This window comes from Stomoxys calcitrans, chromosome 3 (genome assembly GCF_963082655.1).
Source record: "Stomoxys calcitrans chromosome 3, idStoCalc2.1, whole genome shotgun sequence".
In the NCBI taxonomy this organism is placed as follows: Eukaryota; Metazoa; Arthropoda; class Insecta; order Diptera; family Muscidae; genus Stomoxys; species Stomoxys calcitrans.
The window spans coordinates 2,527,879-2,545,658 of NC_081554.1; the positions used below are offsets into that span (position 1 = coordinate 2,527,879).

The 17,780-nt window shown below is 36.9% G+C and overlaps 1 protein-coding gene across 1 annotated transcript in view; it reads right to left on the reverse strand.

Annotated features, from left to right (window-relative positions):
- LOC106081277 (protein-glucosylgalactosylhydroxylysine glucosidase) overlaps positions 1–17,780 on the reverse strand; it is a 70,444-nt gene that overhangs the window by 5,529 nt on the left and 47,135 nt on the right. The window contains exons 2-10 of the mRNA XM_013243136.2: positions 8,566–8,851; positions 8,150–8,502; positions 7,708–7,998; positions 7,549–7,649; positions 7,207–7,490; positions 6,905–7,143; positions 6,754–6,841; positions 6,503–6,697; positions 1,362–1,530 (exon numbers count right to left, since the gene is read on the reverse strand). Coding sequence (XP_013098590.2) covers positions 1,362–1,530; positions 6,503–6,697; positions 6,754–6,841; positions 6,905–7,143; positions 7,207–7,490; positions 7,549–7,649; positions 7,708–7,998; positions 8,150–8,502; positions 8,566–8,660 — 1,815 coding nt within the window. The 5' untranslated portion in view covers positions 8,661–8,851. The remainder of the gene's footprint in view (positions 1–1,361; positions 1,531–6,502; positions 6,698–6,753; positions 6,842–6,904; positions 7,144–7,206; positions 7,491–7,548; positions 7,650–7,707; positions 7,999–8,149; positions 8,503–8,565; positions 8,852–17,780) is intronic.

Genomic DNA, 17,780 nt, shown 5'->3' on the forward strand with positions numbered 1-17,780 from the left:
CATTTTACAGCTCTTACACATTCTCCTCACATGCCACAACAATTTGCGATAAAGTCAAAAGTAGAAACAAGGTTCTCAAGGCACTTGCCGGCAGGACTTGGGGTGCAGACAAAAAACCTTGTTGACCACGTACAAAGCAATTTGTCGGTCTGTGGTAAGTTATGCAGCACCAGTGTGGTCTCGTCAGCTCTGTGGCACGTAACGGAATAATATGCAGATCTATCAGAATACCGCCGTCCGAACTGCGACGGGCTCAGTTCTCATGTGAACCACCTCCATCAGGAGACAAAGATCCTACCAGTGGGAAGACAAAACTACATGCTGTCTAAGCAATACCTTTTGGGCTGTTATCGCAGAGACCATTCAAATAATCATCTTGTGGATAGATATCCACCGCCCAGAACCCTTAAGGTAGATACATATGATTTAGAGGTTTAGCGCTGCAAGAGGCGGCATATCAAGCGGGTCTAGACAACATTCATGCAGACACGGTAGCAGATGCGGTAGTCCTTGGAGAACGACCGCCTCCCATTGCACCTGAAGAAATTGACCTCTTCAAGCAAACCAGATGCTCAATTACGTTCCGGCAGATGCAGCAACCTCAACTCCCACAGAGCAAGGATTGATGCCGACGTGCAAAATGTATGTCCAGATTGTGACCAGGGACACACGTCATCTGTTTAACTGCCCAGCCAAACCCACTCGACTCACACCCAGATCCCTTTGGACGACCCCATCTTAGTCGCAGAGTTTTTGGATCTGGACACTTAACAGAATCAACCAGACGAAAGATAGAACACAACAAATTGCTACTACAACAAAAACTAGAGGTGATCAAAAACAAAATAATAAGGCCTGCTCCGGTTTTCGAAAACGAAAAATTTTCTTTGTCTAATATCTTGCAAACCTTGTCATATTAATACTGGAGTGTTTACTCTAATCAAATAAGTGAGAGGAACCTCAAGCTAGGCAAACCGTAAAAGAAGACGACTTTGAAAATATAGGCAAAACATTTATTTTTCGCTTTGTGAATTCGAAAACCGGAACAGGCCTGTAGATTGGCCAATACTAATGTGGACTAAGTGAGAAGTTCGCAACCAAAGGCGGAGAAAAAGCATGCTCTACAATACACTTTTATTAGAATCATGGGAAATTGCGATAAAGCAGTTAGTCAGCGGTTCGAGACAAAAACCCCTCATAAATAAACCGTAGGCGAACAAAGACTGAATCGCTGCAAAGTAATGGAATGAAGTTAGTGAGGGAAAGCCTAAAGATCTTAAAATATCTCCCGAATTTAATGTTGGTACAATGGAATTTGCATTCTGAGTCCATCAATTTATAATTCAATTCCAATCATTTACCTTAAATTCTGGATGGACATATTCTTCATAACCCCTGGTGAAAAATTGAATGGCCTTCTTCTTGTCTCCAACATCCAAAAAATTTATAGCGAACATTGACCAAGTCATAGCTGGACCAGATTTGCGAGTTACATTCTCATACGTTAACAGGTCGTTGTAACGTGTAGAACTGAAAAGAAAACGAACATTTGGCGCGAATTAATAATTCAGAAGCATATGCGTAAGTCGGGTCATACACTCGGCTTAGTGGAACCATATGGCAGTCGAGAAAAGAGATACTGTTTTAGAGTAAGACAAGGGTAATGAGTTGGTATTACATTACTCTAACAAATTAGACTTGGATTTCAAATTGTAGTTTTATACCTGTGGCCCCGATTTGATAAGGTGTTTTTATGCGTTGAAAGGAATGTTATAGTTTAAAACAAGCAAAAGCACCTTAAGATCGGCCGGGACGAGTCTCATATACCCTCCACCATGGATCCCATTTATACATAGTTGTTGTATTTGCTTTTGAGGCTGAAACCAATACGAGTGCATTTTTTAATAAGATAGGTAGAATTGCACACTAGAAGCGCTCTACAAGTAAAATTATGAGATTGGCTTGTACGAAAGCTATAGCAGGTAATCTATCGATTCATTTTAGACTCGTTACAGTATTGGTAGTCGTAGTAGACACTTTATGTAAAATTTCAGAAAATTCCGTTAAAGACTGTGCCCCGCAGATGCTCAAGAAACCTCATCGGAGGTTCAGGTTATATTGAGCTATGTCTGGTTTTGGACCTACTAAGACCATGCTAGCTACAAATAGATGCGGGAAGTAGTAACAAAATGCTACTACCAAAGTGTCACCCAAATCGTTTAAAAATGTTGCCCTATAGATGCTCAAGATATAAAGTCAGGAGGAAAATCGATTTATAAGGCAGTCATAGCAAAATATGGATCTTTTTGACCAATTTATATTCCCTTCACTATTAAGAAGTATTTTTGCAAAATTCGACTAAGAATGTCAATCGACCCATGGAAATCGACTGACAATGACAGGACTAATTCGACTAAGAATGCCAATCGACCAATGGAAATCGACTGAGAATGACAGGACGATCAAGAGTATGTATACTTTTTGGGGTCTCAGATCAATATTTCGATAAGTTATGACGAAGCTAGTATACCCTCATCCTATAGTGGAGGTTATAAAAACGAACGATTCTTAATGGAATGTTAGAAAAAATTTGGATATTTTAATTGAGAGATGGGCTACCTTGAACAAAGTCTGTCTGTGTATAAATTGATTTTGCGGACGAAATCCTTTAGCTCATAAAATCCAAATTTTTAATAGGATGATGGTGCTCTGATACTCACTGTCAAATCCGAATGGACAAGAGGAACTATAATGAAGAGATCTTTGGAGCCAGTTCCCATGACGTAGGGTACCGGAGACTCACACCTAAGCACGGGGGTACATTGCTAAATGGGAATGAATACGCCAGCAGGGAAATATTCGATAGAAAGTTGGTAGTTAGATGACATATTGGATGTAGGCAGTCATTGTATATTGGAAAACCTGCTTTTGAAAATTTGGGAAGATTCACAAATTTACCTGCGTCGAGATTACGTGATCGTTAAAGTCAAGATTCCGCTTAGGAAGAGGGAAACCTGCATGCTGTAGGAATTTAGGTACGGCTACATTACCAAGTTTGATGCGACGTATGGTTAGAAAGGCTAAGGAGGGTCTAAGGCTACCTGACACTGTGATCACTTCATAACAGGCTGAGATGGGAAATGGCATTGATGGTCAAGTCCAATGCACTTGTTTTTGCAATATCGTGGAGACTGGCGGACGTACGGTCTTTTAACTGAAGTCCCTGCTATTACGATTACCGCAATCTTGGACAGGCATCTTCTTAAACATTTAAATAAATAAAAATTTGTAAATATATGTATGGAATTCCTGAATAAATTACAAGCCAAGACATTACGACGACTTTGGTGTCAGAACAGGAAAAATAATCAGAAAATGAGAAAGCGGACTAACATGCAAAGCAGGGCTAGATCTAGGAGAGCGAACGACAAATTTTTCATCTATGTACATACGGATGCTATTTTATAACTACTAAACCAAGTGGACGAGATGGCCAGTGCAAAAGGCGGTTTAAGGTGAAAATCAATGCATTTCTGCCAAACTATCAGTACTCTTTAGGTTGGCATCAGCCGAAAAATGGTGAATGAACTGAATAAAAAGAGCGCTGAGTAAAGAAAGGCAAAAGTAAAAAGTGGGAGCTATATCTAATTATGAACCAATTTTGATGGACCTCGGCGGATGTTTTCAAATGGGTTTTTAAACAATCCGTATCAAATTTCGAGCAAATTTGTTCAAACTGTAATAACTACGTTTGACAAATGAAAACATTATTGCAAATTACTCAAAGTCTGTCGAACATATAATGGGAGCTATATCTAAATCTGAACCGATTTCGAAAAAAATTCTTAGATATTGTGGTAGTCGTCAAGGAAAGTGTTGTACAAAATTTTTGGAAGATTGGTCTATAAATGTGTTTGCAGTAGCTCTAGAAGTGATAAAGCTTTTTCTGAACTGAACCGATTTCATGAAATTCACCAGTAATGCCGAGAGTCATAAAAAATCCTTCCTGCTGAATTTCGATAGAATCGGTTTACAAATTACCGCATTTTTTCCAATTTCAATAGGCTTCATCTCTAGGCCGAAAAACATGCCAGTATCAAATTTGAAGACGATCGTGTACCTGTGACCTGTACTTTGTACCCAAAAAAACATGGACAGACAGGCGGATATAGCTAAATCGAATCAGGGAGAGATATAGAGTTGATCGGTATACTTATCTATGGGTTTATCTCTCTTCCTTCTGGGTATTACAAACAAATGCACTAAGTTATAATACCCTGTACCACAGTGGTGGTGGATAGAGATAACGCTTTGAAATGGTTAAAGGTGTTATCGAGATCATGTGCAAAATTTCAAGGAGTAGTGGTCCGAGCACCTTTTGGCATGCCCCTATATTTGGTCATCTCGGCATTTCGGACAATTGTTCGGACTGGCAAATCTTCAAATGTGGTCTGATTTTCAAAATTCAAAAATCCCTACAAAAAGTCTGCTTATGCAATATCTCCACTGGTTTCGGGGATATTCCACTTTTTGTTGTTGAAATTTTGCCCGAAATTGGCTTTGTAGGCAAAGGCACTTGCGGTTCGATTTTCATTTTGATGCATGGCTTTGATTGCTAACAAAATTTACAATGACTTTGGTGCAGCATGCGTTAACATCCGATATTTCACTTAAAAGTTTACAGTTTGGAAGTAAAAAATGTGAAAAAAGTAAATTTTTTGGGCAAAAAAAGTATTTTCATTGACTGGTATTTTTTTAAAAAAGATGCTTAAATACCATGAATTTTTTTGTTTTTTGTTAAGTGAAGTTTAAAACAGATATGCCAACTTAAACGGGTGCAATACACACTTTTAAATAGGCAATTATTTTATTAAAAATTAAGAAAAAAATCAAAAATTGATTTTGTCTGATTTCTTCTACAAAAATCCGCAAAATATCCGTTTCGGGTAAAGACGACTTCAAAATCGGAATTGTTTAGTAAATTTGCTTAGAGATTAGAAATATTGTATGGTGCTAAAAACTTTTTGCATGTGTTTAGAGGACATATGAAGTAAAAAAACATTAGCCCGAATGAGTAATGTGGACCTTGCATTTTGGAAACTCGACGGATTTTTAAATTTTTTAATTAAAAATTGCCTTTTTTGAAGTGCTTATTCCCCCGATTTAAGTTGGCATATCTGGTTAAGACTTTACTTAAAACGCATTTACAATATGTCCTCTTTACAAAAAAAAGAAGAAAAAGTTTAGGAACATAAGAAACTTTTTTTAATACAGACTAATCAATGAAAGCACTTTTTTTGACCAAAAATTCAATGCACCATTTTCACATTTTTTATTTCTTAACTGAACAACTTTTAAATAAAAGCAAAGACATTGCAAATGTTGTCATCATCATGCATCAAAAATTGAAAATTGGACCACAAATAAAGATTTGGCAGACCGAACAAGTTTTCGAAATGCCCACGTACCAATTTTTGGGGCCTACAATGAGACGCCCGGTCTCTAACCATTTCAAAGCGTTGTCTCTATCCGTCTGAAATGGAATATTTTTTACTATTTTTTTTTTCAGTTCTATCCCACTACGGAATAGCCAGTCAAAAAAAAAAAAATAGTTTTTGATTGAATTAAAAAATAATAAGAAACCTTCATGAATTTATGATTATGGCCGTCAAGGCAAATTTTTCAGCTGTTGTTCATTTGCATTTGAAAATATCTTAATGGGGTTAAGACTATAAAGCGATTTAAAGCAAACACTTTTTTTCACGACTAAAATTTTGAAATATTTATATAGGCGCTATAGCACCAATAACAAATTTAAAACAATGATATGAAGTCAAAACTAAAGTCTTAGCAGCGCGATTTCGAGGTTTATGGCGATTACCAATTTTTATACGGTTTTTATGACGTTTTCGACGTTTACAACTTTTTGAAAGTCAAAAACCTTAAGGAGGTGGTTCTTTCATAACCCGGAAGACTTTGCAAATTAATCTCTTTCTGGTCTACTGAGATGCTGGTTAGGGCAGGATGAGTGCGGAAAGGGGCACGGCTGCGGATTCTGACCGAGGTTGGTGTCGAAGTCAATGTCGGAGTATTCAGCCGGGATCGGAGTCCGGTTCGGACTTGGAGCATGCTTACTCTACTCCCAATTCTGGCTAAATAATATGACTGTGGCTTCAAAACATCGACTCCGCAGCTCTGGTCAAAATCATAATCTACAATACATTATAATAAGTTTTGCCCAGCCAATTTTTGATCTAAAATCAAGTTTCCTTTTTGTAGCTACAAATTCAATGGGCTTCTTGCTCATCTGGGGGCTACCATCCTTTTTTGGATTTGTGTGAAATTTCGCACAAGATGTACCGTTATAACTTTTAAAGGTAAGTAAACTGATATTGTTGTCAAATGACCAATCTCCCGATTTGAATCCTATGTAGAATGCTATACACGATAGAGAGTATATTAGATTCGGGCTAACGTTTTGTTTTAATTAGTAAATTAATACTTATGCATATCGAACTGCAACGGATATCCCAGCAGGATGGTGTCGGCTTGTTTGATTTCTTGCCCTGGCATGTAGCCAACATGTTGTGGATGATAGTCCTTTGCAGCATCATAAGGAATGAACATTTTATTAGCCTGCTCCAACCAATCCACAGAGGATTGGTATAGCTCTGGTGAACATTGACTTTGAGCATAGCTAAAAAAATACTCGTAAGACAAAATGTAGCATGCAGGAATACTTAAGTAATTCACCTAGCAAACCGCAGCGCCTTTTGGAATACAACATTTGTGTAAACGTTATCGTCAACATTTGCATGGTCTTCATCTGGACCCATAACATCTAGCAAGAAATAGGATAGGGCGGGGTAGGTATAACATTGATAGGCTTAAAGAAATGCCTTACTTTTGATATGGTATTTGCCGGTGGTGGCATTCAACTCTGTCCGACTGCATAGAAACGAAGCAATTTCTCTAATCAGAGGCCAGGCGGTGCCACATAACCACTGATGATCAAAAGTGGTTGCATAGAACCCCTCCAGGGATGCTGCTATGTCAGCAGAAATGTGTATTTCTTGTTCAGCTACCTCTGGACAGCATGGATTTGTGACCTCAGTGCCAGTGAAGGCACTTTCCCAGGGAAATCTGCAGGAGATATGGACACAAGATTTAATATCCAAACAACAGCCTTAGGAAGTTGTTGCACACCTTGCTCCCGCATAACCTGTATGATTGGCATTGAACGTGGCTCCTGATAAATGGTTCAGACGGTAGCTGAATAACTGCTCGGACCAATGACTTTCCATCTGTGTTATAGCCGGTAGCATCCATATCTCAGTGTCCCAGAAATTATGTCCTTCATAATCATCATCAAGTTGACCTCGACTTAGTCCCGTCGGGCTTAAGCCATAGAAGGGATTGTTGGCACTTCTGCTCTTCAATGATGGCAAGGAACTAGTCATGTAAAATATGCCTGCATTTATGATTTGCGACTGAAAAAGATCAAGCTTTTATCATTGCCACAAAAGTAAATTGACTGAACTGACTCACCAACCCCATGTTATGCTTAACTTCTATGTGAAATTGGTTCCAAAACTCTTGCCAACTTGAGCAATGCTTTTCAAAGATCTGTTTTTGATTTTGTGCTAGAACTGTGAAAATGGTCTCTTACAGCCTTTTTGTTTCTTAAGAAAACTAAATTTTACCTACTTTCTCTTATTTCTGCAAGAGCTAACTGCTTAACTGCGTCCATGGTTATCACATGTCGATGGCTTAGGATATTTTGTCCTATTTCGATTTTCAAATGATTTTGGTTGTCCTCGAAATTTTCACTGAATGCTACATAGACTCGAGTGCGATTAGCTTGGAACTCTTTGTTTTCTATTTCTCTGGTAGTAGCTTGAACCATTTCTATGTCGTCGGTGTTCAGTGTCACAGGGACAAGGTCAATGGCATCAGAATGGGCGCCAGGTTTCCGACTTAGCTCTATTGTAAGTGCAGCTGTGGTAAGGGGGAGAGTTTTGAAATATTAAAATAATAATATATTCGAAGCCATCTACAAAATTCCAAGTGAAGTCAGAAGGTTGTGTTTGGTCCCAAAGACCTATGACGTTGTGGGTTTACTTACGTGAAGAAATTCTTGGCAACCTACCTTCCGATGTTTCACGTTCAACAATCATTTCGTAAATTAAAGCTCTATTATAGAAACGGTGTGCGTACACTCTTTGCGTGAGTGTAACACCAAGATCATCCATCCTGTGAGTCCACTGAAAGTAGCCATTTAACAAATTCATGCTGTATGTCACATTTTGAACCTGGCTCAAGTCATCGCTTTGTGTCCCTTGAATATTGGCACTTATGTTTAACCAATTTGGAAACCGGGCACGCCTGCTTTCACCTTTGAACCCATTGTAGACACCATTCACATAGATGGCATCGCCAAAAACCGTCAAACCTAAATTGCCATTCGATATCGAAGGCATAAAATTAAGATCTGAAGGTAGTCTTTCATACCAAGGTTTTGCATATTAGTTTCGGTGTCTGAGAAAAATGCATGGCTTCTTTTACCTCGGTGGTTCCAATACAAACTCCCGACCAATTTTAGCTTCCAGTAGTAGAAGATGTGATGACGCCACCATGATTATGAATATCAAAGCTTTCATAGTCCGAGTACTTGTGTGTCAATATGCTCAGCTGTGCATTTCTTAACAGACTAATTTTCTGCTTAATCAAGGGCAGTTTCTTTCTCTACAAAAGTGAATACTTTTAAGCGATAAGCAATAATTTGGCTTCTGACCTGTAGATATCGCCGTCTTTTGTTTTCTCCAGCTAGTTTTCAACGGCCACTGATGCACTGTGGGTGTAGTTTAAGAAAAAATTTTTAAAGTATCGAAAAACCAGTTATTATAACAAGGAGTCCTTGCCTGAAATAGAAAAATGCTATTAATTTTTCCCCAACATAAAAAATAGGCAATTTTTTTAAGTAGAAAACATTTGAGTTTATTGTTTTAAAAACCAAAATTTCAATGATTAAATCAAAATTCATCATTTGAATAGAATTTTCAAGAAAGATAGAATTTTGAAGATTTTTCTTACAAATTTTCCCTGAATTTTTATCTGAAGAAAAATGTTTGTACAACTAATATTAATAAAGTATTTTCTGAATAAAAAAAAAAAAGAAGTTACTAGGTGCCAAGTCAGGGCTGTACGCGGATGATTGAGCAACATTCGTTGCATTTGGCTCATCTTTTAAGACCCACACGGTCGATTGTTGTTTTGTTTCAGGCTCATTTTTGGATGATCTTCACGGAATTCGACTTTGAGCGAGCTTCGGCCACGACTGAATTCATTAAACCAGGTTTTCACCTTCCTATAGGATGGTGCTTCATCGCCATAGATAGATTTATTGATGATCACAAATGCACTTTTGTCGGGATAATCCACGCCGAATATTGTGAAAAATGGTTCAATGTTCACTAGAGAATTCCTTTTTTTCTGTATCAAATTATTTTTTTAAGTCACTGGTAAAAACACAAATGATGTTTGTACATGTTCACGGGAAAATTTGCATTTTGGTTTCTCCTGTGACTTTCAACGACAACTTGATATAGCTTCCATATAAACCAATCTTTCGATTTTACTTTTTGAACCTCTAGTGGGTTTCAATTTCTATTCGATTTGACTAAAATTAGCACAATGACTTCTCCAACATAAGGGCCAAGTATAATCTGAAGCGGTCCATAAGTTGATGTATCCTATCTACCGATTTTACTTGTTGGGCCCTTAGAGGGCCCTAATCTTATCCAATTTGGTTGAAATTTCGCACGTTGTTTTCTACTATGACCGCCGTCTGTCTGTAGTGATGCAGTAATTTTTTAACCGACCTTCACAAAATTTGGCACGAAGGATTCGCTTGTTAGTATTGATATTACTGGTTAATTACATAGAAATCGGTATAAATTTAGATATAGCTTCCATCAGGGACGTAGCCAGGATTTTATTTTGAAGGGGACCCAACCCAAATTTCTTCAAAATCGAAAATTGTTAAAAATTTGGTAATGATACCTCAGTTTTTTGCAGGTACGGGAACTGGCCCATCGGCGGTGGCATTTGATCATTAAGTCAGAGCTGAATTTTGTACTGATAGGGCGATCTTAAACTTTCGAAGCCTTTAAAGTGTGGTAGGCTTTGCGAATATCTTAGTTTTATAGTGAAAATTTGATTTAGCTATATCCGTCCATCTATCCGTCTATCTGTCTGTCTTTGATCGTCTTAAAATTTGGTATGGGCGTTTTTTTTTGGCCTAGAGACAAAAAAAAACCCATAGTCTATATGGCAGCTATATCCAAATCTGGACCGATCAGGGCCAAATTGAAGAAGAATGTCGAAGGGCCTAACACAACTCACCGTCCATAATTTCAGCAAAATCGTATAATAAATGTGACTTTTATAGGCCTAAGACCCTAAATCGGCGGAACAGTCTATATAGCGGCTATATCTAGATATAGTCCGATATGGGCCATCTTCGAACTTAACCTGCTTATGGACAAAAGAAGAATCTGTGCAAAGTTTCAAATCAATATCTCTTTTTTTAGAGACTGTAGCGTGAACTCAACAGACAGACGGACATGTCTAGATCGTCTTAGATTTTTACACTGATCAAGAATATATATATACTTTATAGGGTCGAAAATGGATATTTCGATGTATTGCAAACTGAATGACAAAATGAATATACCTCCATCGTTCGGTGGTGGGTATAAAAACTATAATATATTAAAATCATAAAAGTAGTTTGAGAGCAAAATATGCCCAAATGAAAAAATTGCATTTCGAAATTATTTTTATACCCTCCACCATAAGATGGGGGGTATACTAATTTCGTCATTCTGTTTGTAACTACTCGAAATATTCGTCTGAGACCCCATAAAGTATATATATTCTTGATCGTCGTGACATTTTATGTCGATTTAGCCATGTCCGTCCGTCTGTCCGTCCGTCCGTCCGTCCGTCCGTCCGTCCGTCCGTCCGTCCGTCCGTCCGTCCGTCTGTCTGTCGAAAGCACGCTAACTTCCGAAGGAGTAAAGCTAGCTGCTTGAAATTTTGCACAAATACTTCTTATTAGTGTAGGTCGGTTGGTATTGTAAATGGGCCATATCGGTCCATGTTTTGATATAGCTGCCATATAAACCGATCTTGGGTCTTGACTTCTTGAGCCTGTAGAGTGCGCAATTCTTATCCGATTGGAACGAAATTTTGCACGACGTGTTTTGCTATGATATCCAACAACTGTGCCAAGTATGGTTCAAATCGGTCCATAACCTGATATAGCTGCCATATAAACCGATCTTGGGTCTTGACTTCTTGAGCCTCTAGCGTGCGCAATTCTTATCCGATCAGAATGAAATTTTGCAGGACGTATTTTGTTATGATATCCAACAACTGTGCCAAGTATGGTTCAAATCGGTTCATAACCTGATATAGCTGCCATATAAACCGATCTTGGGTCTTGACTTCTTGAGCCTCTAGAGTGCGCAATTCTTATCCGATTGGAATGAAATTTTGCACGACGTGTTTTCTTATTATATCCAACAACAGTGCCAAGTATGGTTCAAATCGGTCCATAACCTGATATAGCTACCATATAAACCGATCTTGGGTCTTGACTTCTTGAGCCTCTAGAGTGCGCAATTCTTATCCGATTGGAATGGAATTTCGCACGACGTGTTTTGTTATGATACCCAACAACTGTGTCAAGTATGGTTCAAATCGGTCCATAACCTGATATAGCTACCATATAAACCGATCTTGGGTCTTGACTTCTTGACCCTCTAGAGGGCACAATTCTTATCCGATTTAAATGAATTTTAGCACGACATGTTTCGTTATGATATCCAACAACTGTGCCAAGTATTGTTCAAATCGGTTCATAAACTGATATAGCTGTCATATAAGCAGATCTGGGGATTTGATTTCTTGTGCTTCTAGAGGCCGCAATTCCTATCCGATTTGGCTGAAATTTTGCATGACGTATTTTATTTTTACTTTCAACAACTGGGTCAAATAAGGTTCAAATCGGTTCATAACCTGATATAGCTGCCATATAAACCGATCTGGGATCTTGACTTCTTGACCCCTAGAGGTCGCAATTATTATCCGATATGCCTGAAATTTTGTACGATGGATCCTCTCATGACCATCAACAAACGTGTTTATTATGGTCTGAATCGGTCTATAGCCCGATACAGATCCCATATAAATCGTTCTCTCTATTTTACTTCGTGAGCTCCAATGGGCGCAATTCTTAAACGAATTGGCTGAAATTTTACACAGGCCTCCAACATATAATTTAATTGTGGTCCGAACCGGACCATATCTTGATATCGTTTTAATAGCAGAGTAACTCTTTTCTTATATCCTTTTTTGCCTAAGAAGAGATGCCGGGAAAAGAACTTGACAAATGCGATCCATGGTGGAGGGTATATAAGATTCGGCCCGGCCGAACTTAGCACGCTTTTACTTGTTTAAAATAATAATATTCTACAAACACAACATTTTGCTGAGGCAAAATTTTTCTCAAGGACAAAATTATAATAAAAATCTTAGTTAAAATAAAGTTTTAATGAAGTTTTTCTAAACAAATTTTAATGAAAAATTTCTAAAGACAAACTTTCAGCGCAACATACTTTGGTGACAAAACTTTAGCAAGGGCCAGACCCCCCTCGAAATTATTTTTTAAAACTCGATTTCTTTAAAAAAAATTTCATAACAACATTTAAAAAATTAATTTTTTTTAAAGACAAAATTTTTATAAAGTTTTGCAGACCATTGGCATCGTGGGATAAGTTGGATTTGAATAAGGGAAGTAAGATTTGCTTTGTTTTCTATTGCGCTTATGAATCAAGCCATCTTAAAGAGCCCTGTTCAAATTCAGTTGTGCGCTTTCCAACCTACAGATTGACCCATTTGTAGTTTTTCAAAAAAGAAGGCGTGGAAAAGAAGTTCTTGGCTTTAAGAAATTTTTATTTAAAACAATCAAAAAATTGTATCTTTTGAAAAAATTGCATTGCGTTTCGGTATTTCAAAAAAAAATGTCTTTAAAAATATTTATTGAAATTTGAAATAGAAATAGAAACAAGTAAAAAGGCGTTAAGTTCGACCGGGCCGAACTTTGGATACCCACCACCTCGGGTATATATGTAAACCACCTTTCGTCAAAATCCGGTGAAAAATGCATACTTTATGCCCCATAGCAGCTATATCGAAATATGTTCCCATTTGGACCAAATACTAATAAGTACAAGTCATTATTCAATTGTGTATAATAAAATATTGGTCTTTTAAGTAGCTATATCTAAAAATAAACCGATTTGAACCATGTACTACACGGATGTCGAAACGCTTAGCATAAGTCACTGGGTAAAATTTGAGTGAAATCGTATTATAAATGCGACTTTTATGGGATCAAGACTATAAATCGAGATATCGGTCTATATGGCGGATCTGGACGGATGTGGGTCAAATTTGAAAAAGATGTCGAAGGGCCTAACACAACTCACCGTCCCAAATTTCGGCGTCATCGGACAATAAACGCGCCTTTTATGACCACAAAATCTTAGATCGAGAGATCGGGCTATATGGCAGCTATATCCAAATCTGAACCGATCTGTGCCATATTGCAGAAGTATGTCGAGGTGCTTAATTTAACCCACTGTTCCCAATTTCGGCCACATCGGACAATAAATGCGCCTTTTATGGGCCCAAAACCTTTAATAAAGAGATCGGTCTATATGGCAGCTATATCCAAATCTGGACCGATCTGAGCCAAATTGACAAAGGATGTCGAAGGGCCTAGCACAACTCACTGTCCCAAATTTCAGCAAAATCGAGTAATAAATGTGGCTTTTATGGGCCTAAACCCCTAAATCAGGGGATCGGTATATATGGCAGCTATATCCAAATCTAGACCGATCTAGGCCAAATTGGCGAAGGATGTCGAGGGGCCTAACACAGCTCACTGTCCCAAATTTCAGCAAAATCGGATAAAATATGTGGGTTTAATGGGCCTAAGCCCCTAAATCGGAGGATCGCTCTATATGGCAGCTATATGCAAATCTGAACCGATCTGGGCCAATTTGACAAAGGATGTCGAGGGGCCTATCATAACTCACTGTCCCAAATTTCAACAGAATCGGATAATAAATGTGGCTTTTATGGGCCTAAGACCCTAAATCGGCGGATCGGTCCATATGGGGGCTATATCAAGATATAGTCCGATATAGCCCATATTCGAATTTAACCTGCTTATGGACAAAAAAATAATCTGTGCAAAGTTTCAAATCAATATCTCTATTTTTGAAGACTGTAGCGTGATTTCAACAGACAGACGGACAGACGGACGGACATGTCTAGATCGTCTTAGATTTTCACGCTGATCAAGAATATATATACTTTATAGGGTCGGAAACGGATATTTCTATGTGTTGCAAACGGAATGACAAAATGAATATACCCCATCCTTCGGTGGTGGGTAAAAAAATACCTCTAAAAAAGGTTTATGAAAAATGTAGTGTCGCAAAATGCTAAATTTTGTTGAAATTTTAGCTTTAAAAAATAATCTCAAGGTTAGGTTGTCTTTAGACAGTTTTTCGATGAAATTTATTCCTTATAATTCATTAAAATTTAATGCTTAGACAAACTTTTATTGACATTTTTTGAGATTGTTTAAAGATTACTTTTCGAATAGTAGTATAGCAGAAAACATTTAAAAGTCAGCAAAAGTGTGTTGAAGCATTTGACTGGTTTGCCGTATCGCGATTTCATTTTCGACCAAGAAAAATCATCTGCGGGAGATGTCAAATGGATCATGGTGCTTTGAAATCATACCAACTAGAATAGGTTGTAAAGCACACAACTGAATTTGAACAGGGCTTTTTAAGATGACTTGATTCATAAGCGCAATAGAAAACAAATCAAATTTTACTTTCCTTATTCAAATCCAACTTATCCAACGTTGTCAAAAGCAACAAACACAAACATCTTTCGCAAAACATTTTTTTTATACAAATTTTGTCTTTAAAAAAAAATTATTTAAACGTTGTTTTGAAAATTTTTTAAAGAAATCGAGTTTTAAAAAATAATTTCGAGGGGGGTCCGGCCCGTGCTGAAGTTTTGTCACTAGAGTATGTTGCGGTGAAAGTTTGTCTTTAGAAAAATTTCATTAAAATTTGATTAGAAAAACTTCATTAAAATTTTGTTTTTAATAATACTTTTATTATAATTTTGTCCTTGAGAAAAATTATTTTAAGACGGTTCCGAAGGCCTCCTCCCTGGCTCCCATATATATGAATCGCCTGATTTTCAATTCTAGAGCCTTTGTAAGCGCACTATCAACCAATTTTCTCACAATTTTGCACAGTATTTTCTATTATGATTTTGCTTTAAATCGATTTGAATTTAGAAATAACTCCCATATATGAGTTTGTCTGATTTTTTAGACGGGTACTCACGAATTTTCAGACACTGTTCACATTCTAGTGAGTTTTCTTTTATTGAAATTTTGCTTCGATTTACCTAAAAATAGAATTGGTGAGGATATATTAACAGTGGCACAGACAAATCTGACAGTCATATAAAACTGACAGTCATGTAATGAGGATATGACTCAATCATGAGTCTCATTTGAGTAATCATGATATGATTACTCAAAAAATGTTAAAAGTTTATAATCCAGGAGATCACGATGAACAATCTTAACAACATTCCATATTTTGCGGAAACACCTTTGGTATAAAAATTTAGTTTTGTAAAACTCGATTTTTGAGTGGGGTATGTAGACTTTTCTGTGCTACTGGATATGTGCTTTATTTAAAATGGAGTATATTAAATATATTACAAAATAAATATGACCAGTAGTAAAAAGTTCCATGTTTCAGAGTTCAGAATTAGATATAGCTTCCAGATAATGATAATCTTATTCGATCTTGCCTCCTTATTTCATAATTTTAATTTTTTTTAATTACAAACCTTTTTTGTCTTTATTTTGCGATGTGTCTTCATAGTAGGCCTCTAGTCTGGACACAAAAAGAAAATTCAGCATACAAGGTGCAGATGGAATGAAATTAACATCTGCATAAATTACTATAATCGCAGTGCGTTTACCAAAAGCGAGGGAATAGCCACAGGTGTCTGGAAAACTACTAGAAAAAGAGTATTTATGAATCTTTTTTAAGAATTTAAATTTGTCTTATGTTTACTCATTTCATTTTTGTTTTTTGCAATTATAATTATGGTCAGATTCACATCAGCAGGCATTGCTTACACAGATCTACTGTGTAAATGACACCGACCATTGTTCATCCCTTTTGATGCACTACAAGTTTAAATATCATTCCACATTTATTTATGTTATGTTTTTTTGTAAATACAAAAAGTTTACAAGACGTAAATGACCATTACAGATAGGCATCTTAATTGGCCAACTTTTTGTGCTTCACCCAAAAAGTCATACAATTAAATTACAGTAACACAGGTAAATTGAGATAATCTAATGGTACCTCTACTTACCTACCTACCTACCATTCATCTAAACTACCCAGCAAGCTACCCCATTTCCATAATTTCAATTTGTGTAATTACCGCAATACTTTAATTTCTGTGGGAAGTCATTTAAATCCAAAAATTCAAATTCAGACAAGAGTCTTGAATAAAAACAATCCACAGCTGTGTGAAGTTCTTAATGACCATTTGTCCTGGTCTTAGCAAAATGTCACAATGACTTGTAGGAATTTTAAAGTGCTTTAGAGATATCATGATAATAACTTATTTCAGGTATACAAATATTTGTAACTCTAAGGAAAAATTGGAGAAAAAAACTTTTTTAGGTGTTTTTGAACGCCCCGGTATCTGATTTGGTGGCATGGTGGGATTAGCGTTGCGGGGATGGTGGGTTCGATTTCTTCCAGAGGCGTGGGACTTAAATTGTCTAAGTGTGCTTGTTTGAAAAAAAGATTGCCACTCTAACCTATCTTTCTTGTGGGGGGTTGGAATGGGCCAAGGATGATCCACCTAAGGGCATGCATAGTTTGTGAAAAGCCTTTAAGAAAAGAGTTGGGGTAGCAAACAATCCATAGACGATTCATGTTGGCATAGTATTCTAAAAAAATAATATTTTGAATAGAAATACAAGATTTGACAAATTTAGCATTTTTTACAACATTGTCACTGAAATAAAATTTGGACATGTCATATGAAATGAAATAAAATCTAAAATGAATATTTTGTAAAAACAACGAAACGAACGAAACGTTGGGTTTTGTTGGTTAACTTGCTGATACTATGTGTTTTTTAGGGAAATGGCTGTTGTTGTTTATTGTTTTCTTACTGCGCTCTAAGAATATGTTAACCAACAAAACCCAACGTCTCGTTGGAAAGGCATGCTTCTACCATTGCACTTCTCACTTTAGTGGCAAAACAATCTGATGAGGCCCTTGGTAAAACCGATATCGGGATGACTGTAGCCTGCCCAATGCATTTTGCCAAAACTTTTTAAATTTATTTTATTGGTTTTCTTTTCTTTTCAAAATACAAGCAAAAGTAAAAATTCATTGGTCTAAGCTGGACGTGAATCCAACAACAAAATGAAATAATTTTGTGACCAAAAAAAAAAAGAAGCGCACAAAGAAATGAAAAAAGATTTTTAGAAAATATTCAAGAGAAAAGAAAAACAAGTAAAAAGGCGTTATACCTCGGGTATATATGTAAACCACCTTTCGTCAAAATCC